This window comes from Gavialis gangeticus, unplaced genomic scaffold (genome assembly GCF_001723915.1).
Source record: "Gavialis gangeticus isolate Ggan-Ray unplaced genomic scaffold, GavGan_comp1, whole genome shotgun sequence".
NCBI classification, from domain to species: Eukaryota; Metazoa; Chordata; order Crocodylia; family Gavialidae; genus Gavialis; species Gavialis gangeticus.
The window spans coordinates 23712224-23724133 of record NW_017729002.1 but is presented as its reverse complement, the minus strand read 5'-3'; the positions used below and the strand labels follow the sequence as shown (position 1 = coordinate 23724133).

General features: G+C 45.6%; 1 protein-coding gene across 3 annotated transcripts in view; it reads left to right on the top strand.

Moving 5' to 3' along the window:
- PIGQ (phosphatidylinositol glycan anchor biosynthesis class Q) overlaps positions 1-1059 on the top strand; it is a 102354-nt gene extending 101295 nt beyond the window's left edge. For all 3 annotated transcript variants that reach the window (XM_019507677.1, XM_019507675.1, XM_019507676.1), the window contains exon 11: positions 868-1059. In XM_019507677.1, coding sequence (XP_019363222.1) covers positions 868-1020 — 153 coding nt within the window. In that variant the 3' untranslated portion in view covers positions 1021-1059. The remainder of the gene's footprint in view (positions 1-867) is intronic.
- Positions 1060-11910: the final 10851 nt, after the last annotated feature.

The window sequence follows — 11910 nt, the reverse complement described above, 5'->3', positions numbered from 1 at the left end:
GTGCTGCCTGCCAAAAAAGGCCCCCCCCCCCCCCCCCCCACACACACACTACACTAGGATATTAGTAGAAAGCAGCTACAAATAAGATGTAAATCCAATCAAAGAGAATTAATTTTATAATGTCATTGTATATTAATATGAAATATTTGGTGGCCTGTATCCATCAGGACTCAGCACTCGGTTGACTAGGAGCTGAGTTTAGATAAAGTGCATTGCTGGGTCAGGGCCAGAGAAAGCACTCAGCAACTTGCAAAATAGAGTCACTGAAGAAGATAGCTCACAGGCAGAGTCCAGAAAAGTGTAAGAGAACACAAGAAAACATCTTCAAAAGGGCATTCAGTTGCTTACAGAACTAAGGCTCTGTCTCTCCATTATTGCAGTCAACTAAAGGGTCATGGTTAAAGTGCCATGTCATTTTGATGTGCTGAGTGGGAGGGAGGGGGAAGGTGAGTTGGCAGTGCGCTCAAACCCCACTAACATTTTGGATCATGCCTCTGTTTCCTACAGCCATGGAGGCACCAAATTTCTGGACTCAGTCTGCCCTTTGGATTCTGTCTCTGTGGCCTAAAGAGGGATGGAAGGTCTGGGCAGCCTCCACTCCTCCATATTCCTGTCTAGGTATATGCATTGAAGGTCTGGGTGACCTCTCAGACATACACCATGATCCAGAAGGATCAACGGTTGCCAAATCATCTATGTTTCCTTACCTGTAAAATAAGGATGATAATACCTTCCTCAGGGATATTGGGAGGATTGATTTGTTCATTCTTGGACAGCACGTTGGGGCCTTGGGTGCCAAATGTGAGTAATTCTTGCCATTGTCAGTTTTCATTGCTACTTTCTCTCTTTCTTCTTCTCTACTTCCAGATAAACCCTCTGTCCTATGGCAGCGTGGTGCAGACATACAGGCTCCCAACCTACAGTTGTTACCCTAAGGATTCCTGGGGGTCTCTCTGCAAAAAGTTGTTCCTGGGAGAGCTAATCTACCCTTGGAAGCACAAAGGCGAGAAGCAGGACTAAACAGAAGGAAAGGAGCTGGCTGGGAAAGATGCAGCCAAAACAAGCATTTAACCCCGCAGCTCCTGGGCCAAAGATAGCACGGGGCCAGCAGCTGCCAGATCCTTGCTTCAGTCCTGAGTGGGAAGGGCTGAACTGTTAAAGAGGGAGTATTTTGTGTGTTCTCCTTCAGATTTCCTCTTCCTATATGATCTCGTTGGGCACTTATACATGTGCCTGATGCCTGCTCTGACACATTCTAATGAGTTCATTCTATTTAGTTCATTTTAATCAAGTCTGCTGGAGCGTTCTAATTAGAATGCTTCAGCAGCCTCACCATCTTGTATATTCAGTGTCCTTGCATTTCAAACTGGCAGCAGGGGCGCTTTAACTAAGGCTCATTGAACAAGCTTTAGTTAAAGCACCCCCACCATCATTTTGAAGTACAGACACTGAATATATGAGATGCTGCAGGTATTTTAATTAGAGTGGCTCCTGAGAATCGGGGCCACGCCAAGAAGGGCTGCTAGTGCGGTTCATCAGCCGCTTTTATTGCCGGCTGAGAACGGCACTGGTGGATGACGTCAGCAAAAACCACTGCCTGGAAGATTTAAAAGCCAGCGATGGGAAAATGGAGACAGTGGCAGCAATGCTGAAGCCAGAGAGCAAAGCTGCTCCCCAAGCTGTGACTCCACAGGGTTGGCAGCTTGGAAGGAGGCTGGACAGAGACCTGCAGCAGGGATTTCAACCACATTAGAAGAATTACACACCCTGCTTGGCAGGGCAGCCAGGCCAAGGTGGGACGGTGTTGAGGGTTCTCATGGACCACAGACGCCGGACCCATGAGTGGGGTGGGCAGAAGCCCCGTACCCCAATTATTCTTCTATTCTCTTCTTTTTTTTTTAAATTACTTTATTTCAGGAGGCACATGGAGCCCAGACTGGGGGCGGGGAGGTAACCCCAAGTAACCCTGAGCCACGAAAGAGGACCGAGGCAGCACAGCAAAAGCCTCAAAAGGGAGAACAGGTGCAGAGATAAGGACAGTCCCCCACCTTGTCATCATCAGGGGTGAAAGGTCATCGAACCAACTTCCAAGCGAAGTGGTGCTGGCTCCTATCTTGGGGTCCTTTAAGACAAGGCTAGATGAACACCTTGCTGGGGTCGTTTGACCCCAGTACTCTTTCCTGCCATGGCAGGAGGTCGGACTCGATCTGCTCAGGTCCCTTCCGACCCTACAAACTATGAAACTATGAGGAATGGGCAAGGAGAGAAAAGAGCAGACAAGAATATCAAAAAGGGATGGGCCAGTGACCCATCATCCAGTGGTCCTGAAGGCTGGCACATGGCTGGGGTGTAGGGGAGGTGGAGCCCCAAGAACGCCCACAAAGGGCAGCACCTGGTCTGTGAGAAGCCCCAAGGAGGAACCCCACCACTGAAGAAAAGACCAAGTTGTGGCAGGCAAGTATTGGGGTCTCCCTTGGGGTTGAATGCGACCCAACACACAGGGCCTGGGGGCATACCCTGCAGTTGGAACCAGGTGTGCGCTTGAAGGTCGCTAGAGAGCACCTATACAAAACCAGGCGGGTGCAATTCCTATAAGTTAAATCCTGCCCCATCTTCTTCAAAAAGTTCTGTTTGCAGCAACTGGCATGGGAGAGGAAGAGAGGAGTTATGGTATCCAGACTGCAAACTCTGCCCCTGCATTCCTCTGCAGCTGGGTGTAGGGAGACAGGACTGGGGTAAATGGGATCTAGTTGGAATACTTCCATAAATCCCTTCTAGCCACTGTCCCACATAAGAGCAGAGCCTAGTAGGGAGAGACTATGTTGCAGCTTTAGGGCTTCAGTGGTTGTCCAAATGCAGCACAACTGGCACTCCATAGGGCAGTGAGGGGAGAATCCATATATTCCACACATTGTCTAACCTGGGTACTTGGAGAGAGGAAGATTTGACCTGTTGTATGCATAATGTTTTGAGATTTTAAACTCTTTTTACCCACACATACATGAGTATGAAATCCTCTCAGAGTACAGCCTTCACCCCTTTGTCCGCAGGCATGATCTGAAAAAAAATGAATCTGTTTACAGAGGCATTTGGTTAAGACCTTCCCAAAAGCAGTCCTTAGTAGGCAAGAGTGAATGTTGATGGAGATGTACATGGCCATCTAGGTTTTTTTAAGGGCAAAGTGGGAGTTACCTCAGAGCTGACAATAAATTTGGGGGGCTAGAGCTACCAAAAGAACATTTTCTGCTTTTTTTGAGCCAAAAAATGATGTTATTGAAAGAGACTATCTTGGAAAAACCAACCTGATATCACTACATATTTTGAATGAAATGTTGATTTGTAGGTGGCTACAGGCAGCATCAAGTTCTGAGTTGATCTTTGATGTTCAGTATGTAAAATAGCAGTATTTGTCTTCAGCATTTGGACTGTTGTGGAACATTGCAAGTATACCATGTAAAAACAATTCTTTTCCTATTGGCCTAATTAAGACCAGATTGTGACTCCTTACAATGGCGAATGCTTAATCTCCATCAAGACTTTTCTTGTAAGCTGTTCACAGGCAGTCCCTCTGTGATAGAATAGCCCTTTCAAATTTCCCTTCTTTCCTTCAAGCCAGATTTTAATACCTTTACTCATCTTAAGAAGAACCTTTCTTTACATTTATTAAGCCCTACTGAAAACACTTGGATCACACCACTGTCCTCAGATTGAAGTAGAAGCATTCGATATATGAGCCTGGATCAGATGAGAGATCTACCTTGTTCCATATAGCATCTCTGACACTGGCAAGTGGTATATCCTTTAAAGATGGTTCATAAAACTCTGCAGTAAGCCATTTTTGGGACAACCTGCCACCAAGGAAAGTTTCTTTCTCTACCTTATTGTCTTCAATGGCAGGCATCAGAGTAGAATATGAAGACAGTGAGGTCTGAGTGACCCAGCCACTGGAATTTTTCTTCTAAAAATTCTGCAATGAAAACTGGAAAAGATTTTGGCTTACTCTCACAGTGTGTGCCTTGGTGCTAGCTGTGGTAAAGTTGTACTGTACAGATGGGACTCTGGATGTACATAGAAAGAAGACACTTTGAGAAGGAAGAATAGTTTTTTCACTGTTACTGTCACCAGTGCTTCATATCTTCAGTGCCTCCAGCTTTTCACAAGGTTGGATCCTGTTAGTTTGATATGATTCTTTCCTGAAACCAGGAAAAAAAAGTTTGGCCTCCAGCCTGTTAGTTCTTTAGCTTAGAGCATCAGTCTCAACCTTACAGCCTACATGCCAGATCTGGCCCATGGAGCCATGTCACATGGCCTGCAGGGCTTGTAGAGGCCCGAAAATTCAGGGGTGGGGCCCACTGCCAAAATCCTGGACTTGGAACCTGGTTAGCAATGCTTAACAGTGACGGGGTGAGCGATGGTTGCATTAACTCCCACAGCCACTGCCATTTGCCACCACCACATCCAGACCCAGCCTACATGGAGCCCAGGGGCTGAATCCAGAAGGGTATTTGACACTTCTAGCTTAGTGGGGAAGAGGTGCTCTAGATAAAGGATAATGTAGTCCTGCAAACAAATACTTTTAAACTAACTGTGAAGAAACTTGGGCTGAAAATCGAAGAAGGCTCCAAACTAAGAGCAGTGAGATTCTGGAAGAACCTTCCGGTCAGAGTAGTCAGGGAAAAAAATCAATTTCCAAGATGGGGCTTGAAAAGGTACACAATGTGGTACCTGCAATGTGGTGCCAGCAATAGCACCAAACAGCGTGGTGACTGTGATAGCAAGAGGCTAGACTTGATGAGCCAAGGAGGTCCATTCCAGTGCTACGCTCCTGTATTCTTTCCAAGGACTGTCTTTCTACTATGGTGCCATATCTACCGGTATCGCACATGCTCATATCCCCCAATGCCTAGCTCAGTTTCTTGAATGTTGTGAGGTGTTCTCTTTTGTCCTGCCAAGACAATGTCTACTAATGGGTTTTTCAAACATTCTTTCTGTGAGGCAAAGCAGCTTATTCAGGACAGTTGTAATCACAGCTGCATATTTGGATTGAGCAATTCTTTCACCCCAAGGGATATCACAGAGCCATTAAACTCAACAAACATGACCTTTGTATTGGGAAAGTGCCAAGTTTATTAGATGCTGCAGCATTAAATTAGCTTTCTCAAGACTCTGACATTGATTTAAGAATTGTAAAGTACCAGTAAAACTGACATGTGGCCTCCTGAACAACCTAAAAAACTGAACTTCCTGAGGCACAGTGTCACCCTGTTTTGAGTGCACAACATAGATATGAAAACCACTTCTGGTCACTCACTGCCCCACCAGAACTGTTTTTACTGAGCTCCAGATTGCTACTGACACTCCAGGTTCTCTGTATCATTGATAGGAGCTTGTTTTCTTTCTGCCACCTCATGGTTGGTTACCTCTGTCTTTTAAAAAGGCTCCAATGTACAAAGGTCATTTGTTAAATCTTTTCTGGTTATGAGCAGAGAGCCACTGGAACAGAGCAATATCTGCCCAGGTCAGGAAATCTCAAGCCAATTTCAGTCATGCTAGCTAGGAGCCATCTTCTACAGTGAGATCAGCATCTTTTTCCATCTTAAAACAGGCTGTGTCCAATACTAATATTTCTTTGCAAAGGGTGAAGAGCTCCATGTACTGTAGTGCTGACTTAAGAAGACAGTGCCTATTCAGAGCTTGACCTGGGAATTTGAACCTTTCGTCCCTTCTCTTCCCCACCCTACCTGGTTTTGTAACAGGATGACAAACACTGACTGAAGCACATCATTGAAGAACTATGATCTTGTATATGTGCTCTTTATTAATAGATTTCCTCTTCTTTATCTCTTCCCTTTTAAAGTGCCAGTCCATATATGACACGTGATCTGGTTCTTCATGTTTGGTGTGATTTAAAAAAAAACCCTACGCTGCACATAAATACATGCTGTGCTGTCATCCTTATCTGGTGATTTTGCTATTGATAAAAACTCCTCCCATGACCCAAACACCATGATGTTGTAGAAAGGAAATAGTTCTGTAATTAAACTGCAAAAAAGGCTCAGCTTGTGGGTTTGGGGTTTTCCCTAATGCAGTTCTGCAGTTGGACTTAAACCTTGTTACACAGGTATATGCACAGCTGTTATCATACATACCTGCATACACAGACACTTTCTACAATCTGGAAACCAAGATCCGAAGAGTGATACAGTATACTAAAAGCTCTCACTGCATGTTGCATCACTTCCAGTGAGGGTAATGCAGATTGCAGTTATCAGCACTGATCTGCCCCCCTCCCCTCTCCATAAACATTTTACATGCAAGGACCTCTTGTTAAAACTGACATATGATTATAGTGTACAGGGCAGTTACATAGGTGTTGTAGCTACACAGCTGCATAGCTATTGTAATTAGTTAGTAGATAGAAATAGGTAGTGTACTAAAGTGAAATACCCTGCAAGTCTCACACTGTCAGAAACAGGATGTCAGACATCTCTCAAAGAAAGGATCCAGCTTACTGATAGATCTCAGCTGGAGACCCCCTACTGCTCAAAACCACCTGGTGGGCTAGGTTACTCAGAGCTTCCTGAGGATCAGTTGGCTGATGAGCTGCCTGCCAGCTCTGAGGTAGAAATAGGACAACACAGGGAGCTCTGTTCTGCCTTCATGACATCAAAAACACTGTAAAACAGTGGGGTTGTATGGCATGTAAATTGGCCCAGATACTGATTCCCACTTCAATGTGTATTGAAAGGTGGGATTTCTGAAGCATCTGGGTGGTAAATTACAGAAGCTTGCAGTGGTTTCGTAGATTTCATAGACATTAGGGCTGAAAGGGACCTTGGAAGATCATCAAGTCCTGCTCCAGGGGCAGGAAGTCAGCAGGGATCATAAGATCCCAGCAAGATAAACATCCAATTGTCTCTTGAAGGCGTTTGAAGTAGGTGCTTGAACCACCTCCAGCAGCAGTCTATTCCAAACCTTGGGGGCTTGGACAGTAAAGAAGTTCTTCCTTATGTCCAGCCTGAAACGGTCATGGAGGAGTTTGTGACTGTTCGACCTCATTGTCCCTTGGGGTGCTCTGGTGAACGGACGTTCCTCCAGATCCTGGTGAGCACCCCTGATAAACTTATAGGTGGCCATCAGATCACCCCTGAGCCTGCGCTTTTCCAGGCTGAAGAGTCCCATGGCTCTCAGCCTGTCATCATAAAGTCTGTCTTCCTGACCCTTGATCATGCCTGTGGCTCTCCTCTGCACTCTCTCAAGCTTCTCCACGTCTTTTTGAATTGTGAAGCCCAAAACTGGATGCAGTACTCCAGCTGCGGCCTCACCAAGGCTGAGTACAGTGGGAGAATGATTTCCTGGGATTTACTTGAGAAGCATCTGTGGATGCAAGCCAGCATTTTGCTCACTTTACTAGCTGCAGCATCACATTGAAGGTTCATGTTCATCTTGTGGTCAATCATGACCCCCAAGTCCTTTTCACCTGTAGTGCTAGCCAACGTAGCCCTGCCGAGTCTATAAGGATACTGCAGGTTTTTCTTCCCAAAGTGGAGAACCTTGCATTTTTCGATGTTAAACACCATCAGGTTTATGGTCCAACTGCATCAGTGTAGCCGTCTTTGTTCAAATCTTATCCAAGACATACAGCTTTGAGGTAAAATGGAGCTTAAAGCAGGAACTATTTGGATGACATCACAATAATGCCACTGTAGTATAAGTGTGAGGTTTGCATGAGGGTGGCTACAGCAGCGAGTTATGTAGATGTCAATGTCTCTAACATGGGCCTTAGAAACCCCAGGGGAGGGGCTTCCCCTTCACCTGTACTTGCAAAATCCAGGCTTCACAAAGGAGTTGTGACATTTTCCTTTGGTTTCTAGATGTGTTCTCTAGCAGCGTGGGAAGGCTCCAGAAGGCTCTGTTGCCCTGATTCAGACAGCAAGCTGCTTTCCTTCTGCCCTATGCTTCATAGTTACACTGCTGAGATGCCACCTTCCTACTTGAATATCTTGAAAATCCTGTACAGTGCTATTGATTTAATCTTCCCTGTGGTTAGACATAGAGATAAGAGCATCTTGTTACGTTAAACTGGAGATGGTCTAAGAACAGCACCTCTAATCAGAGCCTTTCTATTTCTTTCCCTCTCAAATCTCTCAGGATTTTGGGTTTGATCAGATCCAAACCTAGAAACAGCCAGTCTGTGGATCACGTAAGAGAGTAACAGATGGCACAAATCTTGCAACAAAGTGCTAAACTTATGTTTTATTAAGAGACTTCTAAGGCCGCCATCACTATTGCATCTGGGTGCATATTTCCACCATTATACATTGCTCTCTCAGAGGAGCAACTTGCAGGCATGCAGTGCTCTGGATCTGCATCCTGGTACAGCCTTGAACCTGGTCTCCAAGGCTTCCACTACATCCAGGTTCTAATTCTGAACAAGAAGTCCTTAGAATGCTGCTGCTTTTCAGAAGGGCAGCCAAATGAATGATCAAGAGAGAGTATGTGATTACAGCCATTGAAAACTACAAAGGGTAACTTCTTTCATTGTCAGTGGGGTGAAGATGTCTTTCGAAAAGCAAGCCTTCTATTAGGAAGCCTGGACATATATAATCCCTAGCCAGCAAGTTCCCTGCCCCCCCTCCAACTCAGTGCCTGAAGATGCATTTGAGTGTTGGGAAGGATCTTGTGTAGTTTTGTAATGTGCTGTGGGAAATCTGGTATTATGGAAGTGTGTGAAGATTTCACAACAGCTGTGCTACAAAAGCCTCCAACTTTAAACTTTCCTTTAAGTTATGATACCAGGAAAGGGTTGCACAACCATTTGGAGAAAATGAGACTATGTGTTGGGGGGAGACGGAGAGGGAGAGAGAGAAAGAGATGTAGGGCTAATTAAAAAGTGGTGGTAGATTTTGCATTTCATTAACATCTGCTGTCTAACTGCTATGTGGGAACAAAACGTTCCCATACAAATGAGACTGGTGTTTGTTCTAAAACACCTTAGTTATGCCATTTAAAGATAAAACTTGTTTCCCACCATAGCCCCATTTTAAAAAGCAACCTGGCTTAACAGGTCAGTGCTTGGCCTAATAAATATAACTGACTTGTACTCCCTGTAAAAAAGTTCATCATAACCATAATGCCTGCTCTGGTGGGGGGGATCCCAGCTGGACTTGCTGTGCTGCCACAGGTACAAGTTGGGTCGAGAGACAGGCTTCAGGGTAGCACGGCATTGCCCAACATTTTGTGTTTGCATTTTTTATGTTAATAACGGGGACCTTTGTGCTCTTGGCAGCCATTTTTAAATTGCCTATTTTAGTCAGAATGTAAACCTCTTTTAATGATGTGAGAATAAAGCTATTTTTTGCAAAAGTACGTGCTTGCTTTTTTTATAACTTGCCTGATGGCAGCTGACATTCCTGATCGTGATGTTGCATTGGGCATGGGGAAGTCGCCAACCTCTAGGCTCTGCATCAGCAAGCATGCAGAGGAAGACACATGAGAAAGGAGTTGGAGTCTGCTCCCTCCACTCTCATTAGGTTAGGAGTGGGCTACTGTGCTTCATCCAGTGCATCAGCAACTGCTTCCATGTATTCACCAAGGCCCACATTCTGAGCCTCTTACTTTGGTTTAGGCTTTGCTCAACAAGTGATTCCAGCAACTCCGATGGAATGTGTATGGAGTAAGATGCTACGAACACATGCAAAGAAATCAGCCTAATTCTCTGTGTACAACTGAAGGACAGTCCAAGGTCCTGGAGAATGGAGTGGAGTTTAAGCAGAATCTTACCTCCAGGCCTTGCTTTTCTTTGTAGTCAATGGCAAAATCCCCACCCATCTTCAGGGGCTAGGGGTGTGTGCTAATACACTGTGTTCCTTTGAATGAATATTCTTGATCAGGATTCAGTACTTGTGGGAGAAGATCCTGTTTCCTGTGTCTTGTTGCTTTCTCTTCCTCTTCAGTGTTTGAGAGCTGTAGAAACCTGAATTCTTGTTTTCCTGCTCATTTGAATCACATGTGCACAGTGGTTTGCTTCCCTTTGGCCTCGACTGCCAAAGCCATCTGCATTCTCTTGACCTTAGTGCACCGTCCTCATTGATGATGCTAGAAAGACTTGGCACTGCTCAGGCAATTGTTTGAGAGTGAAGAGAGGAGACTGACCACTCAACTAATGCCGCTACAGTATTATTGCTGGGACCCCCTTTAAACAAACATAGCCATTGGTTATCTTTTAAATGCCATGTCTGCCCTCCCTAATGGGAACTATCACCTGCAGAGAGCTACTAAAGGGTTATCTGGATGATCTGAGGATGGATTTCACCTGATCCTGGTGGAAACCCAGTCAGTGGGACTGACAGGGGCTCAGGACCAGGCCCTGAATTTCTTGTGGCTGTGGCGTCATGTTATGGGAATTCCACTGTAATCTCTCATGGTTTCAGGCCCACTTACTGTCAAGTGAAATAATCTGAATGGACTGATGTGACACTTCACTGATAGAGCCTCTCTACTGGGATTGCCCTTGTACTTTTATGTAACTTTGAGGCTGCTGTTCCTTTTGCTGCACTGAGCTTCTAAAATAACTGAATTGTTCTGGGCCAGATTGTCTGCTGGTACCAAATCTATACAGTGGAGCTGTGCTGATTTACATCCAGTCAACATGGGCACCTTTCTACTTCTCTTTCACCTACCTATCAAAGAAAAGGGGGTGGCTTGAGTTCCCCACTCAAGCCACCTTCTCACAAGATGGGATTGCAGCTTGAGGTAAGGATGTTTGAGACCAAAGTGGAATTATAACACGGCAGTCAGGAGAAAACCTCCATCCCTGCCTGGATCTCACCAGGATATAGTGTGAATGTGACTGAGTTTAACAAAGAGAATTCACTCTGTGATTTCTCTTCAGCCCCTCTCCCGCCTTCCTCACCCATCATGTTTCAGCAAGGGTTTAACTGCAGTCTTTAATCTACAATCCCACAGGTCCCTAGAGAAGGTTATTGGCAACAGTGGGGAGGGAAAAAATAGTAACAACCAATGCCAGATGAATGCAGCAGGACATCTGCTAGTGAATTTGTCTCTTGCAGATCCAGCGATGAGCTGGGGATGTTCAGGGAACAGGGCTGGATTATGACTATATTTGTTTGCTGCCACTCTGAGAATACAATTGCTGGTTTGTGGAGCTCCCACCTGCACAGAGGGTGCTGAGCAGCAGGGGCAGCTGGCTGGGTTTTGCCTGTCTCCTTTGAGGTGAAATGCACATTATGGCCAAATCCACCCTCTTCTCTCTGACTCCTTTCCTAAAGGCAGGTTTCTCTTCTATGAACCCAAAATCTGTTTCATATAAAGGAAGGCTGTGGTAAAAAAAAACCTTGCCCAAACAGGCTCAGCCATAGGAGCTGGCAGGCCCGTGGAGTAAACCCATGGAGTACTGCTTTGAAAAGCAAGGGCAACACTGGACCCCTGCTAAACCAGAAGGGACAACTGACGACCAATGCCCAGGAAAAAGCCAACCTATTAAATGGGTACTTTGCGTTGGTCTTTCGTCAGTCCCACGGGATGCCGCAGGCCATTACGGGACAGGGAGGTCCGGGTGAGGGTGATTCCCTGCCCTCCATCACTGCTGACCTCATGAAGGAACACCTTGAGAGGCTGGACACCTTCAAGTCAGCTGGCCCTGACAATCTACACCCCAGGGTACTCAAGGAGCTGGCGAGCATCATAGCCCAGCCCCTGGCACGGATCTTCGAGAACTCCTGGCATTCTGGTGAAGTGCCCAAAGATTGGAAGAAGGCCAATGTGGTGCCTATCTTCAAGAAAGGGAGGAAAGTAGATCCAGCAAACTACAGGCCCATCAGCCTGACCTCTATCCCGGGGAAGGTCTTAGAAAAGATTATTAAAGAGGCCATTCTCAACAGACTGGCC